General features: G+C 37.4%; 2 protein-coding genes across 3 annotated transcripts; both read right to left on the reverse strand.

Annotated features, from left to right (window-relative positions):
• Positions 1-997: 997 nt before the first annotated feature.
• LOC147533464 (tubulin alpha-3 chain) lies at positions 998-3,922 on the reverse strand. Its single transcript, XM_086651143.1, has 4 exons — positions 3,497-3,922; positions 2,434-2,668; positions 1,980-2,350; positions 998-1,865 (listed from the first exon to the last, which is right to left on the reverse strand). Exons 1-4 carry the CDS (start codon positions 3,587-3,589, stop codon positions 1,209-1,211), a joined length of 1,356 nt encoding a protein of 451 aa, XP_086507269.1. The 5' UTR covers positions 3,590-3,922; the 3' UTR covers positions 998-1,208.
• A 2,418-nt stretch (positions 3,923-6,340) lies between these two features.
• HSL2 (HAESA-like 2) lies at positions 6,341-11,870 on the reverse strand. Of its 2 annotated transcripts, XM_086651145.1 has the most exons (3): positions 8,928-11,848; positions 8,274-8,509; positions 6,341-6,782 (listed from the first exon to the last, which is right to left on the reverse strand). In XM_086651145.1, exons 1-3 carry the CDS (start codon positions 11,512-11,514, stop codon positions 6,708-6,710), a joined length of 2,898 nt encoding a protein of 965 aa, XP_086507271.1. In that variant the 5' UTR covers positions 11,515-11,848; the 3' UTR covers positions 6,341-6,707. The 2 variants fall into 2 exon arrangements, with proteins under 2 accessions (XP_086507271.1, XP_086507270.1); XM_086651144.1 differs by lacking the exon at positions 6,341-6,782 and having other exon boundaries at positions 7,920-8,509; positions 8,928-11,870.
• Positions 11,871-15,511: the final 3,641 nt, after the last annotated feature.

The following is a 15,511-nucleotide window of genomic DNA, read 5'->3' on the forward strand; positions in this document are numbered from 1 at the left end:
TTCAATCTAAGTCTAGACTAATTGTAATGTTTACACTTTTTGACAAGTTTAAGTTCAACTTCTTTTGATGATTGTAGATTCTGATACTTCAAAAACTGTATAGAAAGAAAAAATTGAAGTTTTATTATGTTCCGGTTAGGCATATTTTGGATTACTCATTTAGTATAACAACTTGGGGTAACTAGAATTGATGGTGCAATTTTGTAGTACCTAACAAAAGTTGTGAAGTTAACCTGCTACCAGAACCTGGCAGCGTTACTATGGCTATGGTGAACAGTTGAGGAAGCCATTGGCTCTTCAAATATGCTTGGAAATGAAGGTCTTAATCTTCTAATATGCTCACACGGTCTATGTGTGCCAGAGTAGCCCAATATCAAATCCTCCGTCCCTCACGCCAATCGAATATACCTTCGCCTACCACGAACCCAATCCAACAGCGCCTATAGATCAAAAACCAAAACTAAATAGTACCAAGATCCAAAATGAAGATGAGTTTCAAGGAGTAGACCTTCAACCTCTGTTTGCCAAATGCAAAATAGGTATATCTTGGTTAACTTTCTTATATGCAGCACATGAAATAGCATGAGAACACTAAAAAGCTGATAGAAAGAAGTGATAACCTAACAAGGAAAATGTGAATGTTAGACTCTGGAAAAGAGATACTCAAGTTGTTGTCTGTAGTGTCATGTGATTTAGGTGGTTTGGTGGTTATAAAGGGTATGGGTTATAAACTTTTTAAGTTTGGGTGCCTTTTTAAGAGAATTAAAGCAAATGGTTGACACTAGGGATGGAATATAGAAATCTGAATCCATAAACTAAGAAATCTGTTGCGGAAATCTGACTGGAGATCTAAATTGATTCAAGTCTGGATTGGAATATGTTATCATCAAGCCTGACTCGTCCTGATATAAGTTGGGTTCAGGTTTACACAAGAAAGATTCAAACAATCAAACTCAATTAGCAAGGCGACAATCATCAACATAAAAGCCAAAAGAAGTATATAACTACCATGTTATTATTCAAAGCAAAATAACAGCAGTAGCAAAAATGACACCCCAGACGAACAAGTTCATCATGGTATCAAAACTACACACCAACAGTAGAATTAATGACATTGACCGATTAGACTCAACGTAGAAAAAGGTAAACACAGTAACAACCCAACAGACAGACTCCATAAACACAAAAAGAAAAGCTTTTACTACTACTTAGTACTCGTCTCCTTCATCACCATCTTCACCTTCAGCAGACTCGGCACCAACCTCTTCATAATCCTTCTCCAGTGCTGCAAGATCTTCACGGGCCTCTGAGAACTCACCTTCTTCCATACCCTCACCGACATACCAGTGAACGAAAGCTCTCTTAGCGTACATGAGATCAAACTTGTGATCAATACGGGAGAACACTTCAGCAACACTTGTGGAGTTAGAAATCATGCACACAGCTCTTTGAACCTTGGCCAAGTCACCACCTGGAACAACAGCTGGTGGCTGGTAGTTAATACCACACTTGAACCCAGTTGGACACCAATCAACAAACTGAATGGTTCTCTTGGTCTTGATGGTGGCTACAGCTGCGTTCACGTCCTTTGGTACCACATCACCTCTGTACATCAGACAACAAGCCATGTACTTCCCGTGACGAGGGTCGCATTTGGCCATCATAGATGAGGGCTCAAAGGCACTGTTGGTGATCTCGGCTACTGAAAGTTGCTCGTGGTATGCCTTCTCGGCTGAGATTACAGGAGCGTATGATGAAAGCATGAAGTGGATTCTTGGGTATGGGACCAAATTGGTCTGGAACTCAGTCACATCTACGTTCAATGCACCATCAAACCTCAATGAGGTTGTCAAAGATGAAATAACCTAAATCACACAAACAAACCAAAATACAATTTGTCACTCAGGTGATATTTTCTATGTACTATTTATAAATTACTACAAGTGATTTAATGAAATCAAAACTCTAACAGTATATACCTGAGAAACCAAACGGTTGAGGTTGGTGTATGTGGGTCGTTCAATGTCGAGTGAGCGTCTGCAGATATCGTAAATGGCCTCATTATCGAGTAGCACTGCAACATCGGTATGCTCCAAAAGAGAGTGGGTCGAGAGCACACTGTTGTAGGGTTCAACAACAGATGTAGAAACCTGGGGAGAAGGGTAAACAGTAAAAGCAAGCTTCGATTTCTTTCCGTAGTCGACAGATAATCGCTCCAAGAGGAGTGAACCAAGTCCAGAACCAGTTCCTCCACCAACAGCATTGAAAACAAGGAACCCTTGAAGACCAGTGCAGTTGTCAGCAAGCTTTCTGATACGATCTAAGCAGAGATCCACTATCTCTTTGCCAACTGAAAACAGAAATCAATGTATCAGACAGGCACAATCACGAAATCAGACGAACATATAAAGGATTAGTGGGAGTTCTGGTTACTTGTGTAATGTCCACGAGCAAAGTTGTTAGCAGCATCCTCCTTGCCACTGATGAGTTGCTCTGGGTGGAAGAGCTGGCGGTAAGTACCAGTCCTGACTTCGTCAATGACTGTTGGCTCAAGATCTACAAAAACAGCACGAGGGACATGCTTTCCAGCACCGGTTTCACTGAAGAATGTGTTGAAGGCATCGTCTCCTCCACCGACTGTTTTGTCACTAGGCATTTGACCATCAGGCTGTAAAGAGAAATAAAATTTATAAGGAACTACTGAAATGGAATGTAAGGACAGGGCAACATATCAGATCATGTCGAGAAAAATGAGCATATCCAAGTTAGATTCCAATTCAACTTGTCATATTAAAATTGAGTAATTACATATAATAATATAAATGAATATGATATAAAAGATCGGTATAGATGACGAGAAAAATAGATCAAGTACAAGCACAAATAACAAAGCTAGATTTCTAATGGATCGATCACAAATAACAAATAACAAAGTTAGAAACTTAGATCTAAGTTTTTCTTATTGATCTGAAACAACCAAGTACAGAGCTAGATTTATAAAACATTTTAACCAATCTGGTAAACTAACATACTACAAATCCAAGATCTGGCTGGATATTAAAATCGGCAATCCAACATACCTAAATATGGTTTTTTTTTTCATTTTGATCTGTTGAAACGATGATTTGGTAAACCTCGCGACAATGTAGAAAACCTAGATCTGGATTTCTCTTTTGGATATGTTAATCGACAATGTGGAGAACCTAGCTCTGTATTTTCCTTATCGATCCGTCAATTCGACAAAGTAAAAGTCCTGAATCCAAATTTTTATCACTGATCTATCAAATCAACAAAGCAGAAAACCTAGATCTAAAGTTTTCTTATTGATTAATGAAATTAACAATGTAGGTAACCTAGATCTGAAGAAACTAATAAGGAAAACAGAATAATCCATAACGAAAGTTTCGATATACAGAATCAAACTACAAATAGAGCAAAACGGAAATCAAGTATACAAAATAACAAGTTAAAAAATTTAGATCGGAAGAAAACAAACCTGAATGCCATGCTCAAGACAGTAAAGTTCCCAGCACGCATTTCCGACCTGAATACCGGCCTGGCCAATGTGGATTGAAATGCACTCTCTCATTTTCGCCGGAACGAAGAAAAAATCTGAACGGAAACGCGAAAAAGGAAATGAGATTCGAAGAAGAAGAAGAACAGAAGAAAGCGTTTATCAAGACGCTCTCAACTCAAATTTGTGATCTCGGGCAAATTGTGTTTGCGCTTATATAGAAAAAAGAGATAAATGATTAACCGTGGTTAGTTAACTATGGTTATAGAACCACGGTCAAGTGACAGCGAAGAGTTAATCACGACCTCTATGACCAAACTAACCCTCCGAATTTGTTTACTAATTAAAGGATACGTGTGGGAAACTGATTGGGACGTGTGACCGTGGTTACTAGCTACACTACTTTCCCTGAAATGATGAGGGTGCCGCCTAATAGGGAGTCTTCTTTTTCACTTTTGGGCTTCTCTCTTCGCGTCCCACGGACTTGGTCGATCCGAAGCACTCCAATTAGACTTAATCCGTGTTGGGCTCGAACAAAAGGACATAGGTCCTTTAGAAGCACCCAAAATGATGAACACAAGTGGGCTATTAATAGCCGAGAATCATATATGTTACTATCAAAATGGGTTTTATAATGACAATAGACTTTTATAGGCCCGGACTTCTTAGTGTTTGAGTGGGCGGTTATCGAGCTTATCACATCTATGATGTAGCAAGTGCCAAATGTAACGACATACGTACATCGTAGTCGACTTCCAAAAGACAAAAAAAAAAAAATGACAATAGACTTTTACGTTTGGAAAGAGTAATTTCAGTTGCCTGTGTAAGTCGGTGGGTTTATTCCAACTTATAGTTAGTAGTTGGGTGGATCCACCACAGGTATGCTCTAAACGTGTTTCTAGTGCTGCCGAGCATTAGGGACTTCGGCATTTAAGGATGGGGTCAATAAGCCTTTTTCGCACCCCTGGTCAAGGACTACATTTTTAGTAAGTTTCAAAGGGAACCTCCCAACTGTGTTCTTGGCGTCTCCCCATTCCTTTGACTATGGTAAATTTGTTTTGCTCATCTTGTAGCGCCCTCTAAATTGCTAGATTTGAATCAATTTGGTTCATAAAATCAGCTCACGCTCGTTGATTTCAGCTCTAGTGTTATGCAGTTAAAATTGGGTTTTCTTAAAGCAAAATCCGCAGGAGTCTTTCGATTTCAAGAGTCTTCGTAGCCCTGATAAGGTTCAATTAATTTTTTGAATCAAAATCAATTCGAACATGCCAATTTTTTTACCGAAAATAGTTTGAACCTACCATTTAGCTATAACCAATCACTCTACAAGCACTTTCTCAAAATCAACCAAGTCATCAAAGTTCACCATAGTTAAGATTAACTGATTTCAATCAAAAATCCAAATAAAAATCATACTATAAGAAAGTCTTCTTTCAGCCAACTGAAGAATCATCAACTGATCTCAACCACAAAACCAAATAAAAGCCACTAGGCTTATCCAATTCGGATCTGTATAGTGACAAGTTCAGTGAAAAAAAAGAAAGACTTCAAAGATTTATTGAACAAGACATCGAATGTAGATAGAAAAACAAGATTTATAATTTTAGTATTTGGCCAAAAAAGAAAAAAAAAATGTTCACGCCTCTTTAAAATCAGAGGACTCTGCCCAATTTTATGAACTAAAAACGGTTTGAGTCCACCTACCTCAAAATTTTCACACAAATATGGAAGTTTGTAACAATCTATTATATAAAACAGAAGGGAAAACGATGACTGGGACAAACATCCTTTTTTAATAAGGGATATTGTTTAGAAGCCCTTCTCAAAATATAAAATATAGTCCTTCGTAGAAATAAAGTTACCTATTTAAAAAACAATAATTGTTTCCTTCTTAGAAATAAAATAACTAATTTAAGAAAAAAAGAAACAAAATAAATTTCAAGAGTTAAAAATAGAAATTAAAATCTCTCTCAATAAAATAATATATAAATTAAGAGAAAAGAAACAAAAAAGTAATACAAAAAAATAATAACTAATAAAAATCTCTCTCTCTCTCTCAATAAAATATAACAATAAATTTCGTAACATTTGATTGATACAAGTGTCCGTGCCCTAGAGCACGGGATATACCCTAGATTTATAAAAAGCCAAAGAAGCTTTTAACCAGTGCACCAACGACACTAGTGGAGCACAGTAGAACATCCAATCGTTTTCCAACTAACTTGAAGACCAATAATATATTTATTTCCACAGTGGCACAACTCCACTTTTCTCATGACATAGTTTTCTAACTACATTTGTGAAATGTATTTTTGTGTGCTTTATTCATAGGTGGAATCGCTAATAAAGCATGGTCACGAAGCCAAATTTATCATATGAGAGTCATAATGAAGTACGAACAATTTCATTCAAAAACATATGTTGATAATACGTTATTAACCAATATATATATTATGTTATGATGCTTTATATTACATTACCAAAATAAAAGTATAATTGAATTTTATGACAAAAAGATCTCTATCTCATTTTTCTAGCCTAAATTGTAGGCCTCTTTGGGATGTGAAGTGGAGTAGGCCTCCAACCCTTTATTATATTTTTGTGGAATCAATAAAAACATAAGTTGATTTACGTGTCATCTGGTCTATACATCTAATTTTTTCATAACAACTTTGATACTCTGTCCCATCACATATCTCGGCTAGGATTCGGCCCATATATAGGGTGGGCAGGAAGACATTTTCTTTTTGATAAAGTTGAGCTGTTTTGGAAACGGCAACAACATGTGAGATTGTGAGAATAAAGAAATGCCAAAAAAATTGCATCTATGGGAAACCTTAGTAAATCTTGCATACTTGAATCACATACGTTTCTTTGATAGAATGGTTACAACAGAACTTGCTTGCTTTGAAGGCAAAGCAGAATGATTTCTCTTTATCACTTTCTAAGTCACTAGAAAAAAACGTGAATATAAAGACACCAAATTTATAACTATTTCTTTTGCTAAGAAGTTGCAAAACAGATCTAAAAATTATTCGGGACCATTGTCAGTAACACAAAAGATATAGGAAATAGAGCAACCAAGATCACCTCCTACTGTTTTGATAACAAAAAAAAAAATGAAATCTAACTCGTATCAATTCGAAACTCGAAGCATATTTTAGACCCGAAGGTTACCTTAGTTTAACAAAGGCTACCTTAGTCTAGTCCATAGTAAGCATATAACAAGGTGCAAAGAAAGATGGCACAGTATGCAGTTGCTAACTTGCTGCAATTGAAATAAAGGAAAAGTCGAAATTAAATAGAATGAAAAATATCGACGAATAGTGTAACTATTTAGTAATCAGTGAAGTGGTATTATCTAACTTTCGAGTTCCCTTAATCAGAGCAGTGATATTTGGCATCCCAATATCATTATCGTCCCACAAAGCATTAAGGAACGGTCAGAGCTGACTGGGTGTAGTTGAGACACCAGTTCCTCTAGGTTCTGTGAGGCCCTTGGGTGGATTGGGATCACAGCCAAAAGCAAAAGCCAGACCCATTTCTTAACCATCCAAAGACAGTTAACTTTAACTAGTATTTGGTTTTCCGTCCGTGCATGAAAAATAAAGAAGATTGACATGATTCGTTCACATAGGAAGCAATCCATGGTAGGGATGTCAACGGGGCGGGTTTGGGACGGATTACCTCTTTCCCAAGTCCGCCCCGTTAGTAAACGGGTTTTACCGTTCCCGTCCCAATAGTTAATCGGGGTGGGTATTCAATTACCATACCCGCCCCGATTAAAAATTACTTAACCGTTACCGACCCGCCCCGTTTAACATGAATCGGTGCGGGGCGGGTCGGATTTAAACATAAATTTTATATTTTTATTTCAAATAAGTTATATTAATAAAACATATATGGTTATTATAAACAAAATTTTATAACAGTTCGGTTTTATTAACTATAAACACTACAACTTATTACATAATATAAAATATAAAATAGCTAAATTGATGATATAAGATAAAAAGTTTTAGAAACCTATTGTATATATAATAAATAACATATTAATCGAGGCGGGGCGGGTTTTACTACCTAATCCCAAACCCGCCCCGAACCCGTTAAATGGTTTTATCTTCATACCATTACCATCCCATCTAATAAACGGGGCGGTAAAACCCGTTCCATTAGGGGCGGGTTCGGGCAAAAACCCACCGGTTCGGACCAAATTGCCACCCCTAATCCATGGCATAGGTTCGTCTCATATTATAGTTGTTATATAGAAGAGCTCTTCAATAACGAGATACTCTTTATCTAGTTTATCTGTCCCTCAAGGATCCGAGCTACTAAAAGTAAGGTTTCTCTCGCCAGGCACTAGATCATAATGGTAACCGAACCGATAAAGACATGAAGATGATGCTTTTCAACCAAAAGGATGAATTATTATGTACATCAAACTAGCAAAATGTGCACACTTTTTTTCTCTCCGAACTACAACAACGGTAAAACTTCTATTGCTACCATAATAAAGACACTAAGTTTCAACCGACCCGACAAGGCGAGATCAATATGAAAAAACGCAAGTAACTGCCGAAGCAGCACTTTCTAGCAAAATTGGGTACACGACCTAGTTCATGTTGCTGCCCTTTTTGACACATGTTGTAGTGGCAGGGACACTCACATTCCTACTGTCTTTCAAAAACTCAACGACCCTTCTCATGGAAGGTCGATTCATAGGAAATGCAGATGTACAAAGAAGAGCAACGCTCAATACCTTCTTGATTTCTGTGTAATCATTAGAATTCGGTTTCATTCTAGTGTCGACAAGGTGTCGCAGACTTAAGCAAGGGTCTTCAGATTCTGTGGCAGCATTACTTACCCATTTTACTATGTCTTTGTTCTCACCGAAAGAGGAATCAATTGGTCTCTTACCCGTTACTAGTTCCATTAATACTATTCCAAAGCTGTATACATCACTCTTCTCGGTAATTTTCATTGTGTAGGCGTATTCTGCATTTCGGACAAACAACAGAAAAAGTAAGTCAGCTTGATTTTCATTAGCTAGTCCAATTTATTTTCGGCAATTCGGAGCTTAATGAAACGTTTCCTTAGTTATTTTTATGACTATGAAAACCACATCAAATACGTCTTTTCCTTTGGGGTATTTGTTTCAAGTACTAATGTTGCCAAACCTTCTCTCCTCTCTAGGTTCGATTTTTATGTTAGTTGAAGATTGCACTTAGAGCTCCTTCACTTGTAGGAAAAAGCACTTCCAAAATGGTTACTAGATTGAAAAATGATAAATATTTTTTCAAGCTACGAACTAAATGGAAGATTAACCAAGTCCATTGACTTCTCCAGTTGTAATCAATGGTTCAATTTTTCTAATATTGTTTTAAATGATATAGAAGATTTCTAAGAAACTCACCTGGTGCAATATAGCCATAAGAACCAGCAATTCGTGACATATCACAATCTTCATCGCCTCCTTCATTCTGCATGGCTTTCGCCAGCCCAAAATCTGCAACACGAGGACATAACTCCTCATCCAACAAGATGTTGTTGGACTTAACATCACGATGAACGATTGGTGGCACACAATCATGATGAAGGTACGCCAATCCCTGGGCTGCCCCAATTGCAATCTTATACCTCTTCTGCCAATCCAATAAAACTCCACCTTTCTCTCCATGCAAAAAATCCCCCAAGCTCCCATTTTCCATATACTCATAAACCAAAATCTTTATATCCTCTCCAACACAACTAAACAACAGTTTTACAATATTTCCATGTCTAATCCTTCCTAATGTCTCTACCTCTGATTGATAAAGAAATAAACGCTCCTCTTTCCCATTACGTCCCCAGAGTCTCTTAACAGCTACTGTTTGGCCAGTTTTGAGTCTTGCTCTGTAAACTTTACCAGATCCTCCTGTTCCTATCAAGTTATCTTCTTTCAGAGAAGAAAATATTTCGTGTTCATTGAAGGTCACATTATGGAACGATGTCAGCTGCCACGGAGGTTTAGTTTTCCTACCAATAGAATTCATTTTGCTCTTGTAAAACCAGAACAACGACATCAATAGTAGTAGAGAAGAACATATAAAAACTGTGACTAGGAACCAGGTGGAGGATTTGGTGTTTGGGCATGGAGGGAAAGGTTTAAGGTTTGGGCTACAGAGGTTGGGGTTTCCAAGTAAACTGAGGAGATAAAGGCTCCGGCCAAAACCCGGAGGAATTTCTCCTGATAGAATATTGTTCGATACATTGAACACATTGAGCTTCAAGTTAGTAAGTTGAATTGGAATCAAACCGGATAGTAAATTCTGGGACAGATCAAGATAAGTTAAAGCTGGTAAACTCCCAAGTTCACTCGGAATTTCACCAGAAAATCTATTTCTAGCCAGATTAATATCAGTCAAATAAGTCCACAAACTAACATTGCTTGGTATCCTGCCAGAAAACATGTTATCTTGAAGATGAAGCTTCTCTAATTTCTTGATTTTTGTTATGCATGAGGGTAGCTCCCCGGATAAACGGTTTCTACTTGTGTCGATAACTGAAAGTTTAGGTAATTCACAGATTTCAACTGGAAGTTCTCCGGAAAACTGATTGCCGGATATTAGCAACTGAGCCAGTTCTCGAGAACCAGATATTACGGGAAGAATACTTCCCTCAAACCTATTGTTCTTCAATTCTAATAAGTAAATACTTGGGAGACTCCAAAAACGATCCGGAATTGTTCCGGAGATTTCATTGTTATAGATTCTAACATAAGTAAGACTATCACAATCTCCATAAGATTCAGGCAAGTTTCCGGATAATCTATTGTTGAATGCAATCAAACGTTTGAGTTTCTTTCTATAACAAAGAAAAGGAGGAAGCTTACCAACAATGTGATTACCAGAGACATCAAAATCTTCCATGTCCGAATTCCGCCCCAAATCTACTGGTAAAGTGCCTGAGAATTTATTGTTGAAGAGCTTTAACTCAACAAGATTAGTATTTGAAGCAAGAACTTCTGGAATTTCACCTTCAAGATGATTATCATTAAGCCCAAGCGAAATAAGTTGCAATCCTGCGAGATTCTCAGGCAGTTTTCCAGTTAGATTGTTTTGAGAAGCATCAAACCTAATCAAAGTCGTCAAATTCCCAAGACTTTCAGGCAATTCTCCAGAAAATCTATTCCAGTATAACTCAATTTGTTTAATGTTCTTCAATCGGCCAATACTATCAGGAATTTTACCAGAAAGATAGTTATTTGAAAGATCTAGGTTTTTGAGAGAAACAAGTCCTCCAAATGAGTCTGGAATTTCTCCTACTAAATTAGCTGAAGGAAGCCATAGATTTTGAAGTTTAGTAAGATTACCGATTTCCGGCGGTAATGTAGCTTGAGTAAAAGGATTATAAGCTAGTTCAAACCTAATCAATTCAGTAAGATTAGATAAGAACGCCGGAATCGAACCATTGAGCAAGTTTCCAAACAAATTCAGAACTTGAAGCTTCGGAAACGAACCAAAACTCGCCGGAATACTACCAGAAAAGTTGTTCTGTGAAAGATCTAACCACTGTAAATTACTAAACTCAGGTTTAAACTCAGGCAAATCTCCAACAAACAAATTCATCGATAGATTAAACAAACGAAGATGAGAACAATTAGAAATAGACTCAGAAGTAACACTACCATTAAAGAAATTTTCAGCTAGAGAAAGATTTTGCAGACTGCGAATCAAGCAAAAACCAGCTGGAAACCCACCGGAAACACCAAATCCAGTCAAATCAATGGAGTTAACAGCTAATGTTAGAGGATCACAAGCAATGCCAGTCCAATTGCATGGTCCATTACCACCAGTAGAAATCCAGTCATTCAAACTCCCGTTTGGATCATCAAGGTAAGAATTCTTGATTTTGAGTAATAATCCAGCATCATCTGAAACAGAGATCACCGGAAAAAGAAGAAAAACCAGTTCGAATATGAAGAAGAAGAAGACCATGAGTGTGAACTGGCGAAGTATCATTTCTACAGAGAGAAAGAGAGGTTGAGATTAAAGAAGAGTAGTTTACGATTCTAATGAAACCATTAAAACGATTTGTTTGTTTGTTTGTTTTTTAGGGTTAGGAATCGTGTTGTGAACTTTTTGAAAGAGAGTAACGGATAAGAGAAGGGGAAAGTTGATAATGGTGACAAATACGATTGGAACTGTTTTTTCCGGGAATTACAAATCACATGGAAAGTGCTGCAATGTTTGGGGAAAAACACAAGAACATCTTACTAACACATATCTCTAGAACTATTAAGGGCATAGATTAATGGAAATAAAAGTGGTGAAATTCAATATAATGAGAGTGATAAAACAGAAGGTGTTTGATTTGCATGATAACCTGATGATGCTCACGTTTTAAAGGGAGTTAACCTTTTGTCCTTTTTGGGGAGCAAGGGTTAAAGGTCCATCTTAAGATAATTTAGACACTTGATGAAACATACCTTAAAAGTCATTGCTTTCACATTATCATTGGTCTTTTTTTTTTTTTTTTTTTTTTTTTTTTTTTGTTGAAAAACATTATCATTGGTCTTTGGTAAAACAAAAGGAGAGTGGTGATATCACTAAATTATGTAGAAAAGTCAAATACACCACAAAATTCAAGAAATACTGAAATAGATACTTAAATAATTCGATTTTTGGATGTAGGTAATTAAAATGTGGACAATAGACCTCTCTTGTATTGGATGTGGCCTAATACTTCCCGAGGACATAATACTATAACAATCCATTCTAAAATATGAATAATACTAAAAGTGACTACAAGTGATACTTTTTTAGAGTCTAAAATATGAATAATACTAGAAGTGACTACAAGTGATATTTTTAGAATTAAGCAAAATCAACGGTCTCTATTTTTTTATCAATTTATTTTTTCTCTCGTTTCAGTTTCAATTGATCTTTCAGTCCTTTTTAGGTCAGAGACAAGCATACTTTAGAGAGTCCAATGTCATTTTTATAAAGGGTTAATTCCGTTTTAGCCCCCGATTTGTGACCAACTGGCCGTTTTGGCCTCGAATTGTGTCCGGCAGTTCGTTTTGGCCCCAAAAAATTCCTAAATGGCCCCAAATTTTTTCAACCTCCCAATTTTACCCCCATGGCATTTCTGTAATTATCTTTTTTTCTTTTTCTTTGTCCACCTCATCTAACAATCACCACATCACTCTGTCCACCTCACCCTTCTTCTCCGGCGAAAGGTTGCCGGCCAGAATAAAAAATTCCGGCCGGCCACCTTTACCAAAAAAAAATAAAAAAAAAAAAAATTTCTTCTTCTTCTTCATTTCTCTCTCTTCTTCATCTCCTTCTTTATCTCTCTTCTTCTTCTTTATCTCTCTTCTTCTTCTTTCTCTCTTCTTCCTCTTTCTCTCTAACCCCTCTCTCTTCTCTCTCTATAACTCCGGCGAAGGGGCTACCAGACCGAGATCTGGTTTCTACAACCAGTCCCGGTCTGGTTGGAAACCAGATCGGGATCTGGTTATCCCGATCTGGTTTCCAACCAGACCGGGACTGGTTGTAGAAACCAGATCTCGGTCTGGTTGTAGAAACCATATCTCGGTCTGGTTGTAGAAACCAGATCTCGGTCTGGTTGTAGAAACCATATCTCGGTCTGGTTGTAGAAACCAGATCTCGGTCTGGTTGTAGAAACCAGATCTCGGTCTGGTTGTAGAAACCAGATCTCGGTCTGGTTGTAGAAACCAGATCTCGGTCTGGTTGTAGAAACCAGATCTCGGTCTGGTTCTACAACCAGACCGGGACTGGTTATAGAAACCAAATCTCGGTCTGGTTCTACAACCAGACCTTGAAGGTCTGGTTCTCCGGCGAAGGGGCTCCGCCCCTTCGCCGGAGTTATAGAGAGAGAGAAGAGAGAGGGGTTAGAGAGAAAGAGGAAGAAGAGAGAAAGAAGAAGAAGAAGAAGAGAGAGAAAGAAGGAGATGAAGAAGAGAGAGAAAGAAGGAGATGAAGAAATTTTTTTTTTTTTTTTTGTAAAGGTGGCCGGCCGGAATTTTTTATTCCGGCCGGCAACCTTTCGCCGGAGAAGAAGGGTGAGGTGGACAGAGTGATGTGGTGATTGTTAGATGAGGTGGACAAAGAAAAAGAAAAAAAAGATAATTACAGAAATGCCATGGGGTAAAATTGGGAGGTTGAAAAAATTTGGGGCCATTTAGAAATTTTTTGGGGCCAAAACGAACTGCCGGACACAATTCGGGGCCAAAACGGCCAGTTGGTCACAAATCGGGGGCTAAAACGGAATTAACCCTTTTATAAAAGTATGAGCATATTGAATGATTTTTTTTTTTTTTGAGAAGATATTGAATGAGTTGGGTATTTAAATGTTGAGAGAGAGAGAAATGGAGGAGGGGAAATTAAGGTGAAATAAATATGGAGAGAGAGAGAGAGAAACAGAGGTGGGGAATGACAACAGCGTCTCCGTGAAGGGGAAGTTGTGTAGGAATCAAGGGACAAGAAAGCCGAGAGGTATAGGCCTTAGAGCCACCCTATAACAAGTAAGCCATTAATTAATCAATAGTCAAGACAAACTTAAAGAGCAACGAAATTGGCGGGAATCTTCTCCTTTTTTTTTTCAAATATCCACATTGATCTTTCAAACCTGAACACTCACAATTACAGGTTGGCTGACCCAGGACCCGTTCCAGATCGGTTCAGGCAAGGCCAATCTCGGATCCCCACCCGACCCATACGGTATGGGTGGGCTGATATTCTATCAAATTTATCCAACTGAGATCAGTTTATGTGCATTCTGTACGATGACCTTGAACGACTAGAAGTCTAAGGTGACTAGAAGTAGGTTTCATAATGTTTGTTTTTATCTGAATCATGATGTCTGACTCGTCTTAAAGACTAATTTTCTTTATACATTTGAGTTAGTCTGTTAATATTTAGATTCGTATATGAGACGAGGAGGAAAGAAAAAAAACACTTTTAGATGAATGAAAACTTAAAACAGTGACAGGAAAGTTCATGAATGAACATATGCACATGAGAGCATAGGACAACCCATCCCTACCAAAACCTAATCTGAAATTCAGTATTATGACTTTATGATATAAATCGACATCACCAAAACACTAGTACCAATCAAAATTATAACTTCCATGGGCATGAAAAAAAAATGTCTCCAGGATCAAAACCTGATTCATTCCTTCACCTCTATTAATACTTGCTAGAAGAAAAGCAAAATATCAAATCACAATACAAGCAATAGAGTGCCACCAAAATCCAAGCAGAAAAGAAGATGTAATGGTTTGGAAGTCAAAAAAAGAAAATGGACACTTTCAATTATATCTCACCCAAAATTGATGGACCCAAAAGAACTGGGTCACCATTATTCAGGAAAAAAGAACATTTAGAAGAACTGAAATTGATGATCAATCATTTAAATGCTTGTAAAAAATCTACTATGAAAAACAAAAACAACAACTATAATTTGCGAACTGATCGGTCATATCCTTCATTTTGCTTCATGAAAGTGAATGCTCGGCCCAGTTCTTTCAACTAGTCATGAATAATACTAATCTTGATGAAAAAGTTCGAAAGTGTAGTGATCACATGAAAGAGAGGAACCACCATTATTTCAAATCGAATCACCACAAGGAACTGTTACGACTTCCACATTCAAGACTAATAGAAAGGCTGAAAACACTTGATGAAAATTAATCCTCGTATTCTTTTACATAAATCCCACAAAAAACAAACAAGATAGTCTCCACAGAGCTATGTAGTTTGAGGAGGCACTGTGGTTCCTCCATGGCTATATGTTCTCTGATTTCGACTTTATAGAGACCATAGCAAATGCGGTCATTGAATAATTATATTCCATCACATGTAAATACATCATCTGTCGAGTACATCAAACGGCTAATGTATAATAAGAACAACAATGTTAGACTAATCCGGCCCACCCCAATTTTCTACCCTAATAAACTTTGCACAAGGACAAATAGGTGTTAATCGA

This window comes from Eschscholzia californica, unplaced genomic scaffold, assembly GCF_041429995.1.
Source record: "Eschscholzia californica isolate CP2 unplaced genomic scaffold, dmEscCali1.0.p SCAF_6, whole genome shotgun sequence".
NCBI lineage: Eukaryota > Viridiplantae > Streptophyta > Magnoliopsida > Ranunculales > Papaveraceae > Eschscholzia > Eschscholzia californica.